The following is a 21,560-nucleotide window of genomic DNA, read 5'->3' on the forward strand; positions in this document are numbered from 1 at the left end:
CCCAAGACAGAATCGCGACATCAGTATTATTATTGGCATTTAAATCATCATGAAAGCCGTTCATAATTATTTTCAGACTTAGGCAAAAAATATATGTGTATATACAAAGTCATATGCGAAACAGAGCTTGGTTAGCATGTTTGTGTAAAAAGGAAATAAAACTGCTACAAAGTTCTGCGTGCGTATATGTGTACCGCATACCCAACTTCCGTAAAACACCCAATCTCTGCCATTATCATTCCGCGAATGGGAAATAGTACGATTGTCGTGCACTGTAAATGTTAATAATTATTCAAATAAAAAGGTATCTACAGCTATAGTTTGAAAAAAGAATGCAATGTGTAGACAAATTAATCCCCACAATACTGGAAAAGTCACTCTTTCGATTTCTTGAGATGTTTTTTATCCACCTCATTTAGTGATCAGGTCATTCTGCCCGGATCTACAAGTTCCGCCATATTGATGAAAACGTGATTTCCGCGTTTGGTACTGGTCTAACGAGGTAGGTTAATTACGACTTTTAGCTCTGTGCATTTTCATTGTTATAACAGTCGACATAATTGCGATTTTTCTTTTATTGTTCCCTTTGCTTAACAGTAATATATTACATATTTATCGGAGGGAAAAACTAGAATCCCCGTTTTCGGGCATCGGTTCGCTGTTGGGCGTGTTCATAAAGAGTCTGGGAGATATACATGTACTGACAGTATACACGTTTCTTTGGAATTACTTAGAAAACTTCCTGAAAAAAAACTCCTCTAAATTGTATTGCGGTGAATAAAATCATGTAATTCGTTAGCATTCTTGAACGTTTCTTGATCAATCTTGTATACGAAATATAATTTAGACGTAGGGAACTGAATAACCTATTATCAAGTAGGCGAATGACCCTGGAACAACCCGTGTAAGTATAAGAATGCCGTTACGTGATTACGGTCCTTGCAATGCAAACATAGTTACGTAATACGTGATTATAGATATAACAATCAAATTGACTAATTTATAATGGCCGTTACTGGTGGCTATTGGACCACGATCACTTAAATCTAAGTTCGATTCAAGTTTATATGCTTGATTTCTCCGAAGCGGAAGTAAACCTATTTTTACAGGTATTTTGCCAACGTAAGCTCAATTTATACAGATGTTCCTTGGTTTTGTGATTGTCAAGTTAATATCTAGCGTCTGTTTTGAAACGATACACAATTCTTCAACTGAGAACAGTAATTAGTAACTTGATCATTGTTGTTTCTGAAGTTGACCTTTAAGCTTTGGTGTGTAAAGGATTGACACCATTTTAAAATATTGAGTTTTCTTCCAATTTACTATAATGTTATAACACTGATCACAGGCCATCGGATTTATACATTTACTTTTTTTTCTTGAGATCTGTCAAATTACTGTGTCAGTCCAAGCTTGTTACTGATATGTTTATGCAATAACATACCATAGTTTGCCCTCAACAAGGGTGTATGTTTGTTTTTGTAAACTATCCAGTGCCAAGCAGCTCCACAATGTAACTGTCAGCTTCTGTTTTTTAAGAGCAGTGACATTTTTGTTAGCTTGATAATTTTCATTTATTACAACCTATATATAATAATAATATTGTATATATATATATTTTCACCAAATATTTATTGGTGAATGTTACTTTTTTACACAGAAAAAATGCTTAGTAATTCAATTCTCATGAATGTACTTTTTTCAGACTATTCTTGAATACTTTTTTTTTACTTAGAATTTATTTTAGAAATTGAATCGATAGGAATACATTCATTGCCTGTAATTTTAACAATCAGTGAAAAAATAAAATTGTCTAAATTATAATTACAATTTCCATTGAAAATTAGGTAAGACTTTCTTAGTCCCCCCTCCTCCTCACCTCTAACTCTAATCCTAAACTTTCCCCTCCGCTGTCCCTCCCCTATTTTAATTGTATATGTATTCCCATCTTCTGGACACGTATAGTTGTGTGGAGGGGCATGTACAATGACATTGGGGGTGTTAGGGTTTAGGTTAAGGGTGGGAGGCGTGGCCTTAAGAAAGTCGTTCCAAAATTTATAATTACAGTAAATTTGAATAAATACATGTCAACATATTCATTTGACAAAAAAGTTTGAGAGTATTTTAGTTTATGAATATTACCAAAAAAAAACATTGAAATGATGGCACACCTTAAAGGTATGTTTTGTTGTTTTGCTTCCTAAATGACTTCCTGGTTGGATTCTTTTGTTTTGCTGTTTGTGTGTGAGTAGGAACAGATACCTGTGCAAGCAGTGACCCATGACCCATATGTTTGATTCAGCAGGTATTCAAGCATGGTTGTATTGCAGGGTATTTAGAAACGTCCATGTGCCTTTATTTCATTCTCTTTCAACAGATTTTCATGTGTACACAAATCAGATGCTGCTAGGCAATGCTATTTGAAATAGAGAGTGTACTGGAGTATAACCCAGTAGCTAGCAACAGTAACATGTAACGGTTGTTGTTTACAAATAATTTATAATTTAAAAAATAAAGACATTCATAACATTTGTAACTCAAAATAACAATGGAAAATTGTACAAGTGATCACGACTGTGATGTCACTCGTATTGGCCACCTAATAGTGGATAGTCTAAAGCATCATTATCGTCATTATCCACGATGAATCCCCACTCAATGATTCAGTATGTTACATGTTGAGTTCTTGTTCTCATGGTGACATACTTGTCTCCAAATTTATGTACAAAGAATTTAACCATGCCCATTAATGCAATATAGTTATGTTCATGCATAGCTCCTTGCACAGGCCATGGAACTATAAACCCCAGGAAGAACAACCACCTCGTTTCCGTTGAACTATGATAGTTGCCGCGATGTCGAATGTTTATTTTGACTGTTTATTTCGTCGCATTAAAAAATAAGCCGATTTACGCAAATGAATGTTTATCTCCGACTATCGGTCATTTTCAGAGTCAATCGGGCGACTTCGGGAGATCACGTGATCGAGTTTTTTCGGTTATAGCATAAAAAAACAATGGCTCGAAGACAAAAACACTGATAAATGAGCGACATTCAACACGAAAAAAAACACATTGCCACTTCTGGCGATCGAAGGGAAACGCGGAATAAATAGGGATATCTCGACAACAAACAGCATACCAAACCCCATGTTTCGCAAACTTTCGCAACCTTATTTTTTCGAGGGTTGAAAAAAACAAGAAGTAATCTAAAAACGACATTGAAAATTATGAAAACTCGCTAAAACTCCGACCCGTTGCATGATTTCCGGTACACTGAAGGTCACCCTGCAGACCGACTTGTTTGCGCATACGTAGTGAACGAAATATTTTACTGCGCAGATATGACATTTTTTTTCCACGTTTTCCGTTTCCAGCAAAGCGGTTGATACGGGGCGTATCGGCATCAACTAACATGGAGTATGACTAATGTTGTGGAAACAAAAGCGAAAGCACTGTAAGATAAACTAAGACAAAGGTTTTTTTAATCCTCTTAGTTTCGTTGTTCTTCCTGGGGTTTATAGTTCCATGCACAGGCTAAGAGGTCTAAAACTTTCGTCCATGCTATGAAAACATGCACGAACACTTAGTACTGACTATGTAACAGTAAGTGTGAGCTAAATCTGTTTTTAGGACCCATTCATAATCCTTAGCTGATGATGAGCTAACGTAGTGTGCGTGAACACTTAGCTCGGGCTAAGTGCCCAAAATTCAATTGTATTCAATGTTCATTTGGAAGATTTACTATTATATTTATAACTATTCATTTCGGTATACTATGTGACAATCAATGCGAGCATATCCAGACATATTTTTCTTGAGAATAAATCGACTGATGATGACACACTGTATTACTTTTCGTTTACTCTGCAATCTGCACTTTCTGAATTTGCAATGTTAATGTTTTCAACCATAGAACTGACATGTTAACTTTCAAGCTTACTGAGTATGCATGCTTAAAAGGCCTGTTATACCCTATAGTGTGTAAACGCAATTGGGTATAGCTGATACACAAATATGAGATTAACTTAAATCTTAGCCCATACTTGGTGTAGTCTAAACATGACTAATACAAGTGTCAGCCAGTTTTAATTGAATTTGAAAACTAATTAACTGAAGACTGTCAGAGTACAAACAATTAATGTCAACATTTTATTTATGTTTTTTTTTTGTTTTTTTTGCTGGTTTGTACAAAGACACAAGGAAACAGGGGGACATGCAACATTATTTTCTCAGTTTGTTCTTCAGCTCTAAATTTAATAGCAATCTTGGTAGTACAGGAGGAATTTCAGCTTGTGGTGTTAACTTACTTGGTTTTGAGTGAGGGATACGGAGACCCTATGGATAGAAACTTTCACACAAGACAGTGATTACACTACATATATACAAGTCTGGTACACCCCGCAACACATGAGCTGTAAATCATATCATAGCAGGTTCCAAAGGAATTTGATACATGATGTTTAGGAAGAACTGGCCTTAAAATTGGAGACGAGTCTTGTGGGACTTTTTCTTAGTGACTGTGATTACGCATATAAAGGAAAAGATAATAGTGGCATTCATGTTAGAGATCTTGGCACGTGACTCGGGACATAGTCTGCATATGCCGAAATGTGTGGGTGTGTGTGAACGATAGAAACCTGTTCGGCACATGCTGTAAAAAACGTTCTCTTCCCCGGTAGATGCCTTGGACCGAAACTCTACATGTTACAAGATTTGCTGCCTGAACGCCCTCTGCGGTAAATTTATAAGAAGATGTACTGATTCATACTAGTACGACATGATGATGCAGGTGTAGCTATAATTGCTGTATGCAACTATATAGCAATTGTTATTAACAACATATGCTCGTCTTTTTCCATTTTTGGATCAAATGAGGCCGCGATTTCGGCACAAGCAGAGTTGCCGGACTAATGTCAACGCAACTGCTGTAATCTTGCTGCAAACACTAAGAAATAAAAATTTCGGCATGTGCCAAATCCCATAACATGTAAATAGCAAATATGATCTCTCTATTCTACGAATTTCAAATTTACACATTATATAATAAACAGTAAAATGAGAATGCAATTTTAAATGTAAATATTGTTCTAACTGAAGTAAGACTGTTAAATACCGTCATTATTCAGTAAAGCTATGAAGTTCCACAATTTTGGAATAATGAAATTCTAACGTGTTTCCTTGTCATATTAATAAGGCAACGTTTTATTTATGGATTACTTCATGTTGGCAAGTCAAAAATAGAAATTTCAGAGATTGTTGTAGAGAATTATGTACCAGTAGATGTGTTAAAATAATATTTTGGTGGCCAGGCTCTGTATATTGTATCACCTGCTGGTGTGAATGAATCTGTACATTCATACTGCAACTATTCATGTAGAGGTGAGTACACAGGTGCTGATAATACTGGTAGCATTGTGTTGTCACTTAGGGAAGAGTAGGAAATCAAACGGGCGGTGCACCGCGGTCATTACCGCGGTGTACCGCAGAACGCCGGGGGGAGCCGCGGACTGCTTATAATTAGAGGCCTCTACCGCTGTACCGGTCACAACCGCGGTCCTCGGTAATGTGTGAAATACGTACTTAACAGTTTCTTTGCTATTCCACGAGTCATTGTTTTAAAATACGATGCTGTAAATGAATACGATATGTGCGCTTGTTTAGTATTTAGTACATGTATTTAGCGTCAATTTCCAAAGTGATGCGATACAATTTTTCATGGTACATGTAGGTATACCTTTATTACACTGGAATAAAGTCTACAATTGAAAAGAGGACGATTTACAAAGTTTCAGCGTATCCAAGCCGTATCCTGGTTCTTGATTGATTTGGCAGTATCATGTTCACCATTTGTGTCACACTCCAGAAAAAATGGCTAGCAAATGAGAAACTGGCGAACTAATCAAAACAGGTCAGGCTGTCTGCATTGCACTGACAATGACATGATTATTTTCTGTTTCGTTTCATAAATCTTGCCTTGCGCATGTATTCTTGGTTGACAGAATCTTCTTTAAACAAAAGACGTTATTTTTCTGTTACATGTTTGTGTTCCATGGTACTCGTGAGTGTGAAAGGCATTTTGAATGAATAATTGACTTTATGATACCGTACGATAACGCTAGCTGGCTCGATTAGAATTTCATTGTGTGTGAACCGCTGAGGTCATTGCCCGTTACTGTGCCAACCGCACGTAGTTCAAAAGCAGCTGACATTGTTTTTTTTGTTTTGTTTTCACTCAAAATGTAAGCGATCGAATACTCTGCGTTCAAAGTACACTGCCCCGAGTTTGAAATTACAGTAAATTGTAACGCATGGATCATTTTATTTACATGAAATTTAGTTTATTTCAAAATGATATAGATGTCAAACCATAACTATTATTATTTGAAATGTTGTTTCTTGACTTGACTTTTCTGGCTTTAATGTTTTGTGTGTGCGTGTTTGTTTACAATATCATTTTTAACAACAGTTATTCAGTGGCCCCGTCTCTGAGGAAGTAAGTCGCGGTTTGGACTAAGTCGTGTAGTTGTAGTTTAATTATACGAAAGCAACGCAATTTCAAGTCGACAATGTTGAAATATTCACAACCCGTACGTAAACAACGGAAAATAAGTTTGCGTAATTAATACAAAGGCAACCCATTATCAAGTCGGCAAAGTTTAAATATTCACAGCCAGTACGTAGACAACGGAAAATAAGTTTGCGTAATTATTGCAAAGGCAACGCATTATCAAGTCGGCAAAGTTGAAATATTCACAGCCAGTACGTAAACAATGAAAAACAAGTTTGCGCAATTATTACGAAGCCAACGCTTTATCAAGTCGGCAAAGTTGAAATATTCACAGCCAGTACGTAAACAACGGAAAATAAATTTGCGTAATTATTACAAAGGCAACGCATTATCAAGTCGGCAACGTTGAAATATTCACAGCCAGTACGTATACAATGGAAAATAAGTTTGCGTAATTATTACGAAGGCAACGCATTATCACGTCGGCAATGGTGAAATATTCACAGCCAGTACGTAAATAATGGAAAATAAGTTTGCTTAATTATTACGAAGGCAACGCATTATCACGTCGGCAATGGTGAAATATTCACAACCAGAACGGTAACAATTTTTACGTAGGCAACGCAGAGCCAGTAAAAATTTGCGTAATGGGATGTGTATAATAACAAGGTCAAGGCGGAGCGTGAATGGTCACCAAGGTAACAACCCACTTGTTCAGCGCGTGACTTGGGGTTAAACTTGGGCCAAGGTTTTTAGTCAGATTAGTCAGTTTCGCCAAGAAGTGCGCTATTTTTTTCGCTGATCACCCAGTTGTTGTAGTATATATTGTAGCACCAAGTGTGTGACACTCCCTCTTCGACTTCGGCTTGCTTTTCCTACTTAGTGCATGGTCTCGAGGTAACGTAAACTGCGGCCTCTCATCGCCCGATTATATTGGTATACGCAAAACATTAATCTTTTAAAATAAATCCTGAGACCATACATGATGTAAATTCAAAATAATGTGATATTATTTTACATTATGTGGGGTCTACATTATTCTGGGTTGCTTTGCGATGTTATACCAAGACTCGTGAAAATAAAATAGTGTTCTTCTGCGAACTAATAGAGACGATTTTTCCAATCTTCTGGTACCACTCAGTTTTTATTATTTGAACTTGGCGGCAAGTAACCTTTAGTTTCCCAGTCTATTGTGTCCATTCATAGTCTTAACAATAGGGTGTAAATTGCCCTGCGAGCCTACCGCACACGACCGTGGTAAACCGGGCTCATGGAATATATGCATAAATTTGCATAAAATGCGGTCGACCGGCGAGCACCCACCACCACCGCGGTAATGACCGCGGTTAACCGCGAGTTTGATTTCCTACTCTTCCCTTACATATATGAGACCAGAGAACTGGTGTAAACCCCTTTTTCCATTTGAATGCCTGAGCCAGGCTGCTAATTTGCATAATACAATATTATCAGCATATTCATTTTTTAACAATAGAAATAATTGACATATAACAAAAAAAAATGTTTTTTTTTAAGGTTTAAGGTTCAGCCATCAAGTATTGTAAAACCACAAAGAAAACTGCTCTCCTCTCCTTCCAATTTCCGCCTGTACTTTGATGTACAACATAAAATAATGTAATTTTAACAATCTTAGCACTTGGTTTTCTATTGGACAAAGTTTAATGAAATTAGTTTGTGTGTCAGTGGGCAGCCATTACCTCTGTTCCTCGCCCTAAAAGTACAATGCATTATGGGTAGACGAGCAAAGGTCATCAAAGGTCACAACATATACAATACAGAATACTACATATACTGTCTGAATCTACTGTTTGAAAACAATTGGCAAAATCTTGATACAAAGCAATTTCCGCCATGATGTTTTTCAGCATGATTTGACCTGACACAACGTCCTCTGACCTAATAGGTCATTGACCAATCAAAATGCTGTGTCATACTTACGAAATTTGACAATGTCATTTTTTTTTAACTCAATGCAGAGCACTACCACAATGTTAAAATACTATTTGTTAGCACTAATTTCAACAAAAAAACAGCAATTGTTCCTGAAATTTTTTTGAAAGGTATTTAACAACTATGAAGAATAGTTTACCTGTTCACATCCATTCATAATAGTCTCAAAGAACACTGATTATTCAAAACTGTGAAACGATGTTTAAGGATCAGGTTTCACTACTTCACTGTCACATTTTTGGCGTTTTGAAAGCTACTACTCAAAAAGATGTGGATTACTTCAGTATTCCAGCATTGGGTATATGGTAAAAGATTGTGAACGGTGTTGCTTTATTCGCCATACCCTGTGAAAGTAGCAAGTTTTCTCATAAATGCATGGACCAAAAAGCTCTTGTCAAGGCCACCATACATTAAAAAAAAAAGGAACTACCACGCTAATGACTATTTTTATGCAGTGGAACACACTTTTTAATAAATGTTAACCCATTGTTGATGTCCTGTAAAACCAAGGATGCCCTTAACTCGTTATATGTGTAAAAATATAGGGGTGGGTTTATGGAAGGACTTACAGTATACTTGTATTGTACAAATCTAGCGCAACCCTAAGGCAGCCCTAGGCTCCTGTTGTAAGTACCTGTGTGAAATTATAGCCGCTTACAGTAGATGATACTGAAAGCCCTTTTCCCTGTGCTTTATATTAATGTTCAATAAGATTTATACATTTTAGTGAGATCCAAAATGTGACCTTGCATATACCTCTTTGAAATTGTGCTATTTCCATTCTTTATTTCAGTCTCATTAGAATTACGAAACTATGGCTTCAGATCCACAGGAGATATCACCACATGCTGAGGAAGAGATTGAAGAAACGCCAGGCTACAAACCGCCGGCTGAGAAGTCATTGGCTGAAATTCAACAACTAGACGACGAAGATGAAAGCTTAAAAAAGTACAAAGAAACACTTCTAGGTACCAATTTAGCGACAGGTCAGTATTAAGTTTCTATCATTGTAAATTCTTAGTGCTGTTTTTCATTAGCAATTTGTTTACAATCTTCATTAGTCCCCGTTTCAGGCAAAATTCTTCTTTCCAGTTTCCATCTGTGAGATCTCTAACATTTTCTCAGAAATTCTGCAGCAGATATCGATGAAACTTGGCAGGTTGATGAACAAGTCTCTGCCAAATATTTTTTTCCCAGATTTGAAAATTCTAACTGGGTCTTTTTCATGATTTTCATCCAAAACTACCTCTCCCTACACCACTGAGAACACAACTGAGCATGCTCGGAATAAATAATTAGCTTAGATTGTAATGCTAGGGTTTTTAGTGATGTCATGACCTGGTCATGAACTTGATCTGAATCAGTGACAGATGGGTAGAGGGGTGTCAGTGCTACATTTTGATGGGAATTATAGTGGTGATACTGAAACAAACCCAGGTCCTGGTAATATACAAAAACCTTGTTATCAAAGGTATATCAAGGTTTACTCAGATTTATGAATGCAGTTTGTTCAGCATGTATGAGGCATAGTTTGGTTGCACTTGTGTACTCTGAGATTTTAGACCCGGTCAGTGAAAGTTTTCAGTTATCAGATTGAGGGAAATCTCTTTATGATGAGTTGTACCCACATAGGATACATATTAATTCAATTGTTAGATGTTCATGTATTATAATTAAATGATGGGGACTGTGACATTCATGTCTTGTTTTCACTTAGTGAAGGACAAAATATGTGCTGATTGGGTCAAAAGTGATATTATTAACATGTTTGTGAACAAATTATTTATTATTATTCCTTCCATTGTGTTTTTAATAGGCATAGATGATCCTCGAAAGGTTATTGTTGAAAAGATGTGCCTTGTAGTGGAAGGTCGACCAGATGTAGAGCTTGCTTTAACAGGTGATGCACTCACATGATTTATCAACAAAGTTGTATTATATTATACTAGCAATTCAATTGCCCGAATTGTTCTGTTCCGGGCAAGGGTGTTTTTAATTATGCAAGCTGCTTTTGCTCACTTGCAAACACTCAATGCAAAACGATATCTGCAGTGTTTCTAAAATGCAAGCTATGTGTTTTTGAAGCAAGAGCTGATCTGCATCCTTTGATCTAATGGGATGTTAACCAATCAGAATGCTATGTGGTGCAGCGACATTGGCGAACACAACACAAATATCAAGTACAAATTGTGGCCTTGAATATAGTGAAAAACAAACAAATTAGTCATTTTTGGATGGTAATCTGTATTCACCATTTTTCACAGTGGTAGCAGCTCATTGTAAAAATAAAATTAACTTTATTCATGCCAGACACAATGAGCATTGTATTCTTGAATAGGTGTCGGTGACTTAGGTGTCAAAAAAGATACTCTAAAACTTGATACCTTGAATATTCGGATGATAGTTTACTGATAAGTAATTCATTTTATCTTTTCCCGTAATAGGAGACTTGTCAGTTTTAAAATCTTCTCCCTTTGTCATCAAAGAAGGCACAGAATATAGGATAAAGATTTTATTCAGAGTAAGTATCAAAATAATTCATGATGGTTCACCCCACATTCTGCAGTTATTTAAAAAAAAAAATGCTCTTAGTTCCGCTTTATTACCGGTACTATCATTTTCAGCACTAAGCTTTTAAGGGTTATTTTTCCCGGAATGCATTTCAGGATGGACTGGGGTACATGTACTATCCTTGTGCTTGGGCAGAATTGGTTTGTTTCCACTATACTAGAGTTCATCAAATTACCAATATGGCTGCCTTTGCAAACAAACGTATTTTTAGGTTGTATCTGTTATCTCAAACCCAGACTTTTTGGTGCAGCGTGAGCTATTTATAGTTTTAAGGTTGTAAATTCGCTCAGAGACAGAAAAGATAATGCAACATGATCATTGTAATGATATTTTACTTAGCATTTTGAAGTGTCAGTTTAACACTTCAAAAAATGCCATGATTATGGGATTCGCTTTGGCTACAAAAACAGATTTTCATTTTAAAATGATTTTTCCAGCCTCAATTTTGTCATGGCTGCAGCAAAAATGAAATTAATCATCAGTCATACATTTTTATTTTTTGGTATCTAAATGCAAGTCTTTCATTTTGCCATGGTCAGTAATAAAAAAGACCCAAAAAAACAAAAACATGCACTGTATGCTTGTAATGTTTATAACTGATTGAGTTTGGCCGCTACTAAACAATCAACTGTAGCTGGTCATGTATTTTCCATCTTGAATTGGTTGCAGAATATTTGCTTTATTTGGACCACATATTTTTAGGGTCAAGATATGCACATTTTTGGTTTGTGTGTTTTTCTTTTGGAGATGTACTTACAATAGAACATATATACTATGCTGAAGTTCTACAACACAGTGGCAGTGACTTTCTGGAAAAATTGACGAATACCATGAAATCATGAAATTGTGGAAATTTCTGGCAGTGAAAATTTAATGGTTTACAGTCATGTATCCATCATGTAGCATTTCATTTTCTGTGATGTTTGGCCAATAATGCAATTATTAAATGACCTTTCACCCATGACCCATGACCATATAGTAATGCCACATTATACTTGCTAATTTTTTTGCACGTTCCTTGTTCAATAGATTCAGCATGAAATCGTATGTGGTTTAAAGTATCATCAGTTAACGTACAGGAAAGGAATACGAGGTAAGACTAATTTCTCAGGGGAAGTTGTTATTTAGAAACAAAAAAACTAGATTTCCCAATGACATTTTTGGTATGTGTTTTGAAGGTACATGAATTCTGTACATAAATAAATGTACAGGTAAATAAAACAACTAATAGGAAACATTGTGGCAGTAGATCAACGAATGATGTGACAATGCTCAGGCCTATTCTGGTCCAAGGACACTCCAAACTACACAATTTCCTCTACTGGACTCAATTAACAAAACGTCGATCACACTCTACCCACGATGCCTATGCACCCTATACTTTTTTACAGACTTCACAGGTTTGAAAGGAACTTGCTTTAAAAATCACCAAATTCTTACTTAAAGATCCAGTTCCTTGTATACATAAAAAATTAATTGTGTCTTGTGTCGCTGGTTGGGTTCCAGAGGGGCAGGTACAGTAGACAATATTACAGACATGTCTATGTAACATTGCCATATTATATTTCTGTTACAGTTGACAAAACTCATTTCATGGTTGGCAGCTATGGCCCGAAAGCAGAACTGCAGTTTTACCAGACTCCAGCAGAGGAGGCGCCAAAAGGAATGGTTGCACGTGGCCACTATACAGTCAAGAGCAAATTTATAGACGACGATAAAAATGACCATCTCAGCTGGGAGTGGGCTTTTGATATAAAAAAGGACTGGCAGTAGAAATTTAGGTCTTCTTTGAAAAGATCAGTTTATGTAAAAAATACTTGATACATATTAGATATAGCTAGATTAAATAGTGATCCGATGTCGTCTTGGGTAAACTGGGTACCCATTGCACAAATTATTTTTATTACTCAGACGTAATTACTTTCCAATTAAAACTACTGTAAAATACTTTATTTTAGCTGGAATTAATTTTTGTGGAAAAGGCTTTTTGGATTCTTGCAAGGAGTTTGTTTATGGAGTTGATTGAAAAACATGGGAAGAAAGTTATATTCGCTGGATTTTATTTTCACTGAATTATCCCTTCAGCGAAAATAGTGTATTTCACAGTATATAGCTGATTTATACTTAGTGAGAGTGTGTCACTGTTTAAAATACTTTGCCTGCTTGTGTGTTTTTTTTCCTCAAGATTACTTTCATCGTACTGACTGTGTAAACTCCAATGTTAAAATAATGTCTTTGTAAAAAATGATTGGTGTTTTTTATGAAGGTTTGTGAGCTGGAAGAATCTTTTTGTCATATGGTTTGAGTAATTTCTGATTTCACACATCTGACGCCTATCTGTACATGCGATTACAACTGTTAAAGAGGGGAGGAAGGGCTTTACGGTATTTGTTGCAAGTTATCGCTAGTGAGCTGCCTCTTTGAAATAAATGTGTACACATGATAGTCTGAATACTTAATTGAATCCAAATGTTAATTTGTGTTCATGTATTGTCTATTTTCAATTGACACTCTGGAACTATTCTGATAAGATACTTATTCATGTATTCGATAGATGAGTAATTATTCCACGTTTGCTCAGATCGATGAGGGGTTTAAACTTTATTCATGTTCTTTGCTTATTCTCGTTTTACTTTCCATTACTGGGATTGTTTAACGACCTATCAGAATAAAGTCTGTGCACCTTGACTCTAAACCACTGAAATGTTAATATTTATGAGAGGATGGAAGATGTTTCCCTGTGCATCAACAGAACAAAAAGTAGCAGTGTTTATATTCAGAGAAAATGTTATGATGTGAAGAATCAACAAGTAAAAGTGTGTTTGCAAATATTTTCTTAATCTGTAATCTCTTGAATTTGTTTCATACTATAGTTGGTGTCAAGCTGAAGATAATATAATGTGTTGATGTTACGTAGAACAGTTGGTAAATAAATTCTTCTTTACAATCTACAAAGCCGCCTCGCGTTCATGGTCACAACAAAAATGAAGTGAAACAAAATAAGTGTAAATACATTGCATTTTCTCCCTTGCGTTTTGTAAATTGTCAGATTACTGTTTGAGGCAAGGAAGTGTTTGCGATATAAGGTCGTTTACTGTTATGAAATGTCACACTGAAATTTGCCTTAAAAAATTCAAGCGGTTTACATTGTTTCCTATAGTATTTGCTTCATTAGTATTGCCTAAATATACGAGAGTCATTTTAATGATGCAGTGTACAATTTACATGCTTTTCAGATAGAAATTTTTCAGTTTTCTGCTTTTACCTCAACTTGCTTAATAATATGTGGCTGATTTATAGCATTGTCTGTTGTAATGACAAACCAGTAGAATTCCTGATTGGAACGGTAATTTTGCATTAGTCATGTTTTCAAAGACAATGATTTCACCAACTTCTCAGCATTGTACTTATGTATGTCAACTATTTTTCCTTTCTTTTTTTAAATCATTTACATTGTTGCAATCGTGTAGCTCTGATCTTGGCTCAATTTTTGTACTCTTCATATTAAATGAATGCTTAAATCATTGAATGTCTTGATGACCTTTTTTGTCTGCATTGCAAAGAATGTAGCACTGACTGCATGTTTAACGACTTCTCAAGCCTGATTTAAAATTGCAGAAAATCTATGGGGCATTCCACCCCACCCTCCCAATACGCAGCTCGATGAAATGCTAGTAATATGTTATTATAAAAGTTGAGAAATAACTCAAAGATTGATTGACATTGCTTTCAATCAATCATATTTCTTTACAATGAGATTGTATTTAAGAATTAGTGAGGTATGTAGCATAAAATGTACTGCCCATATGTTACATAATGACTTCTCCTGCCAGATTCAAGATGCCCTAGTTTTTTATTGGGAATTCCACCCTATACGCCACATCACTAAAATTACCCTGAGCAGTGTTCTAAACCAGTTCTTGTGTGAAGGCCACCAGAGCATTAGTTCTACTGACATCAGGCATTGCTGCTTATTTCTGAATGTCAGGTGAATGAGCATAATATTTCAACTGTTCAAAATCAGGTCAGCTAGGTAGTAATATGGCATGTGTATAGTTTAGACATAATTATATTCTTGGCAAAATCTTGTTTAAAACCTTTGACATGTTAAGTAATGTGCAAGTTATGATTTTTGAAATGTACTGTTTTTTTAATATATAAATATCACCAAGCAGTTCTTAGATTCAGATGTTATTGAGTTTTCATCATCTTAAGGTGCCATCAAATTCTATTTTTTACGATCGAAGATAGGCTGTAATACTAAATCAATATTCAATGTGAAGCATTTTCTATTAACATTAGTCTAAGATGCACACCAGACTCTTGAGTTGTTTCGAGTACAGCAATTAGTTCTCTCTGTTTTGGATTGTAGACTTTTACTTGTGTTACAATGTCTATGCATGAACTTCAAGCATTGGGTGCTTTCTAGGTTACGTTACTTTTGTTTAGTGTACACCCAAAGCAGCAGCAATGCATGGCGGGATTTATTGTAGTGAAGAAAATAAACTGTGCAGTCGTGTTTCAATCAGTATAACTTACAAATTCCATAGATTTGATTACTGGCCAAGTAACTCATTGTATAAATAGGAGTGCCCGCAGTCAGAGTTTTTTTGTCAAAAATGGCTGAAATCGTGAATAAAAGGACAAAAAGACTAGCTTCAAATAACGCGCCACCTAAGCACGCAGATTTTCAGTGACGCAACAAAAAAACACACGTCATTGCCGCAACTGAAAATCGTACTAGTCATCTCGGGGGAAAAACATCTTACTGTAGTTATGGAACTTGGTAGTAAGAAATTCACATTTTATAAACAAAATATGTATAAATACGAAGGAAATCAGCGACCAGAACATTTTCAGCAGTCAACAAGCTGTCTCAACTTGGTTTTGACGGATTTCATTTTGACTCCAGTCAATATCCTAGCAAAATCCACCTTGTTAGAGGGCACACTGGTTGGGATGCCGCCAATGCTAGCGACATAATGGCTTTATTTCATGAAAAGTATGTTCAATAGTTCAACAATCACTAATTTAAATCATTGTTTTATTGAAAATCAAATCATAACTCCATTATTACGCTTTTGTAATTTGTAATGCAATTTCCTCCATACACTTAAAATTACGAAGTTTATTAAGTCCAAATACGGAATAGCAGTAATGGATTTACAGTTTAAGTTCTATGGGGGAGCTGACAATACAAATACACAACATAGATCATATATGGACGGCATCAACAACATTTTTCTCACGTATAAATTAATTTATTTTACGCCTCGTAAAACAAATGTTTCTGGTCATTGTATTTTGTTGTTGTATTTTTTTTTTAAATGGGACAGCAAAGCTGGTCGTAGGATGTGTAAGTGTCCAATGGACGCAAAACGCAGAAAATAAACGTGTTTCTGAAGAGCCCCCAAACCCTGTTTCTGCTATACATGAATAAATTCAATTCTATTTTACTAGAATTCAAGAATCAACCATGCTAGAGGTAAGAACTTTTTACCTCCATGATCTGAAGGGTAGCCTTTTTTTTCTATTTTTTTTTCAGATGCTAATACTGATCGTATACGATTTTATTCGATTGTGTCGTTTTTCGTAACTTTCTTACCACGCGGACAGTTGCAATTTATTTATTTAAATATGTATTTAATCATACACTTTTATCAAAGATTTTATTTTATTTATTGTTTATTCGCCGGTATTTTTTTGTTCTGTTATAATTGTTGGCAAAGGCCCAGGACCTTGGTACAAGGCATACAATTTTGTAATATCCTCAGATAACAATAAAATCTGAGCGATGAAAACTTTAAAAAACTTACCAAAAAATAAAAAATATATGAAAAAAAAATATACAAATTTGAAAAAACAACAACTGTTATCTTATTTTTTCTAGGATATTGTCGGATTTGGGACAATAGCGAGGTACGAGTGACTGATAAATGTATTCGTTGTCTGAGGCTGGTGGGAATCCCTCGTCTAAAACAATGCTATGTACCATATGTGCGTCGAGCCGCACCTATTGTTATGATTGTCGATTGAAGATGTAATTAACAAGAAGATTTGAGTTTCAATAACAGGTTGATTCACTGGACAACAGCTGTCTGAAACTTACACGTCCCATTGTCTCTTCAAAGTGTAATTATCGCCTCTATTAAGAATCTATTGTGAGAATCTTCTTGACAAGTAATTATATTAAATTGAATTAAATTAAAAAATCCTTTAAAAACAACAAATGTGACATCGGAAGAACGTTAATGCAAAATTTGGTGTTATGGACGAAGACGACCATGATGCATTGCATTACTTACGCAATTACTACCAATATATTCATCACATTTGTACTGAGATTTGGGAATCCCCCCCCCAAAAAAAAAACAACAAACATTGGAAGACACTTTAGATGAGTCTTCTGTTGAACAGCTGTTTGATGTTCGTTTTTTAATAAGCAACCACTCAGACAGAAACTACACTCAGGATGAGAATCGGACATGATGTGCTCTAATTTTCCACTTTATACAACAGGTGTTAGTTTGTAACAAACATCCGCCCTCATCGAGGGAAGTGTGTGAATGCTCGAGGTGGTGCATTAACACCACGTCACAATGGGCGAATTACGATAACAAACAAACAAACAAATGAATATTACACCAGCTGTTTCCGAATCCAACGTAACATACACATATTTTGATTATTATAGTTGTACAGAAACAGGTTGAACCACACATTATGCAATGTTACAAGTTGAAAGAGTGCCCCCGAAACCTGCAACTTGTTGCAGGGACTAGACTAGATATTCCAATCATTTTACCTCCATGTTCCAATCAACAAGTGGCAACATGTTGGCAACATGTATGATACGCCGATCAACTGTTGTTGACGTGAAATGTTGTCAAAAAAAGTTGACCCGTGTAAGGAAAAAGTGCGCGAACACTTAGTTCGGGCTAAGAAAGTGTACGATGTGAAAAAAAGAGCTGACATATTATTACGAATATGTTTTTGTATGTGTATGAGTTCCACGGTATGTCACGTTGGATGCGAATCAGCGTGGCAATAACATAACATACCATTTAGAGTGGCCAGAGAATCGGGAGTTATCATGATCCGCGATATCACATACCGTGTGACAATTTGCATGACAATATGGTATCTTGTTATTTCTATTCTATCTCGACACATTTCGTTATTAAAGCATGTGTGTTCATAAGATTACACCGGGGTGTAGTATATTCAAAGTAAACACGCTACTGCCACTCTATTCTGCATCAGCGCGTGTCTTTGCATCAAGCTGAAAATGGAGGTCTATCCAGTGAAAGAGGATATATTGATTCAGTGGAAGAGAAATGCAATACTAGATATAAATTAAAAGAAGTAGCAATCCATATCGACATGCTCCCAGTGGACCCACGTGTCATCATATAGACACTTTAACGTGGTGTGGTTGATGACGTGGCCCACTGTGTTTCTTACCATATGGTTCAGCCTAGAACGGATCCCATTGTTTATTGAGACTCACGGCATACATATAAACAGATTAAAACAACTTAGAGCCCAGAGCCGTATGGCTTCCTTGCTCCAATAATCTCATTACGGAAGCATGGGGGATGCATTCTCATGATAAATTGAACAATTACTATTTTATTCGTTAATAATATTTTTTACGGGTTATACTAAAGAGACTGGCTACAATTTACATCTTGTCTACTAATATGATTATCACATAATCATATAATTTACGTAAATTAATATCGTTTTACACTCTCGGTCAAGATCGAGTACCATTATATTTAGAACAAACAAATACGACTTTTCCTGTTATAATAAAACTTTTTTTAGAAGCTGGCATAGCACAACCACAGTCCACAGATCGTCGCTAATGGCAGACATCGGAGAAGCTGCCCCGTAAAAGTGTATTTAGATACGATGATGATGATCTTCTTGAAACACACTGGAATGTAAAACTGATTTCCGGTTTCACAAGTTTTCAAATCTATACTAAATATATACACATTTGTATATATATAACTTTCACAACAGTATTTCAATGAGCCAAGAAAAATTGGGAGTCGTTGTTCTTATCTTTGTTTCAAATCAGAGCTACATGCTCGTTCCATATGTCACCGACATTGTTCACAATACACACCATTTTGACCATGTGCTTTTATGACGAGGTCAAAATCATAAAAATACAATTCCCGTAGAAACGAGTTCAATGACCCGTTAATATTATTTCGTTGGTTGATCTTACTTTGCACAAATAAAAAGTGAAAGTCATTAATACTTCCAATGATACGGGGTCCATGCACTTAAGATGCGGAACCGTGCTACAAAAATTGGTGTCACCGGACAATATTTCGGGAAACGCGGATCAGAAATATCTAAGGAAATCGTAACATTGTTGTTTCAATTCTGTTTTTGCATTGAGTACCAATACTATTTTGAAACTATTTTTTTGCATAACATTTAGAAATTTTTGTTTGATAACTGAGAAAGTTGTATATTGTTATTGGTGTAATCCAAAGTTGTTACAATTTTCCACAAAATTGGTGTAATCCAAAGTTGTTACAATTTTCCACAAAACAATTTCATTTGATTTAATGGCGAGATATTATTTCTTTTATTGTCCCATGTATGTATTATCACTTACTCGGTAGTATGGCAAATAAAGCTGATAAGCTTCATCTTCGAACTCCCTCAAATTAGGCGTTTCCTTAAATTACGCCGCGCTTTGCGGGCTTACTGTAGATGAGCGGGCGTACTTCGACACATTCGACCCGCTTGCATCATGTCTGGTACATCGTGACAACAACCTGGGTGTGACCATTCAGCGAACCATACACGTAGACATGTCAAAGATCACACAGATATTAAAAACTGGATTCGAAAGTTGAACAACAACAAAAACGTCGAAGAATATGTAAATCAATCAATCACTGTAATACATCCTTTAGTGAACAATGGTCCGGGCAATGGTCCTACCAAACACGTCTAAATCGCAACGCTTTAAATTGGACTTCTGTTTACCACCAGGATTTAATAACACATGCCCATGACTGACTGACTAAATGGAAGACAGAATGAACGAACAAATAAACCAACAAATGAATGAATGAATGGAGGAATGAATGAATGAATGGAGGAATGAATGAATGAATGGAGGAACGAGCAAATGAATGAATGAATGAATGAATGAATGAATGGAGGAACGAGCAAATGAATGAATGAATGAATGAATGAATGAATGAATGAATGAATGAATGAATGAATGAATGAATGGTCATACTAATGATATTCAAACTGTTAACCAATACACATCAAATATTACATAAGTCTAGTATGCGTACTAATACATACTACGTTTTAAGTCGATCAACATTAAAAGCTGCATTTCCACTTTGCATAATCTAGTTGAAACATATCCAGAAATCCACTTATCAAAAATAATAATGAAGTCGAATTCAGGAGTCCCTCGTAAAATAAAATAAAGTGAAGTGGTATTGTGTGATTACTATAATGGAAATTATGATTGATTCAGTCATTAGACACCAACGCAAGCTAGATTCAGTTCCCGTAAGATTAAGATTGTTGCCATGATACCAACTGTTTCCATCATCTTTCATTGTGATCACAATGGTAGGTATAAAGGTTGTCTGCACATGGGAAAGAAATGTTAAGTTTTGATTCTCCCAGTTGCAGTCATTAATCCATACAATATTATTTATATCTTATATTTTAACGCTTAATTTACATTTTTTTCTACTTTGTTTGCTGATTGCCTCCGTCAATTGTTAATATTCACAGTGTACACAAATTAGCACACACTGGTACGCAGTGGGAAAACAACTTGAATAACGGGAAAAGTAAGTTTGGACGTCCAAAATCATTCGAACTGCCTGAAAGACAGCGGAGATCAGAATGCGACAATGTTTAACGTGTAACGTTCATCACTATTAGTTGAATCAAAAGAACTGAAAAACACGGGAAAAGTGATCAGTATATTTTGACAAATATGGTACAAGTGTCCGGAGAAGAGAGATAAAGCCAAAAAAAAATGGCGTTCGATTGTTCAAGCCATAATTCATTAATTCTGGCAGAAAATTGGCCCATGTATTTAATCATCGAAAAAACAGACATTTTTTTTAGCAATAATTGTCTGAAAAGGGTTATAAATTTAGCATTTTGGCCGTCTGGAATGGGATGGGATAGCACATCCCTGCTATAGCTTTCGTATGAATTTGGTCGTAATATAATATATTCTTCGTTACTATGGAGATATATGTGGATATGTGCCGTGTGTGTCGAGTGTAAATCGTATATATTAGTCGTGACCGGCTGACATTTAATTGATAAATTATTGCAATTACAGTAGCAAACTGGCAACTTACTGAAAAACTGGAGCTGCGCATGACCAATCAATAATCAACACATCGTGAACCGCAAAGTTAGTAAATTCACGTGATATGTGACATCCAATCACAAATCAACACGCTCCGTGACCTGCCTTTAATACGCATGCG

At 35.7% G+C, this 21,560-nt stretch overlaps 1 protein-coding gene across 1 annotated transcript; it reads left to right on the forward strand.

Moving 5' to 3' along the window:
* The first annotated feature begins 430 nt into the window (after positions 1-430).
* Positions 431-13,079, forward strand: LOC100375607 (rho GDP-dissociation inhibitor 1-like). Its single transcript, XM_002731601.3, has 6 exons — positions 431-502; positions 9,272-9,464; positions 10,295-10,378; positions 10,923-10,999; positions 12,079-12,142; positions 12,626-13,079. The coding sequence occupies exons 2-6, from the start codon at positions 9,293-9,295 to the stop codon at positions 12,820-12,822; spliced, it is 594 nt and encodes a 197-aa protein (XP_002731647.1). The 5' UTR covers positions 431-502; positions 9,272-9,292; the 3' UTR covers positions 12,823-13,079.
* The last annotated feature ends 8,481 nt before the right edge of the window (positions 13,080-21,560 follow it).

The sequence above is a fragment of the Saccoglossus kowalevskii genome, chromosome 8 (assembly GCF_978046115.1).
Source record: "Saccoglossus kowalevskii chromosome 8, keSacKowa6.1, whole genome shotgun sequence".
Lineage (NCBI taxonomy): Eukaryota > Metazoa > Hemichordata > Enteropneusta > Harrimaniidae > Saccoglossus > Saccoglossus kowalevskii.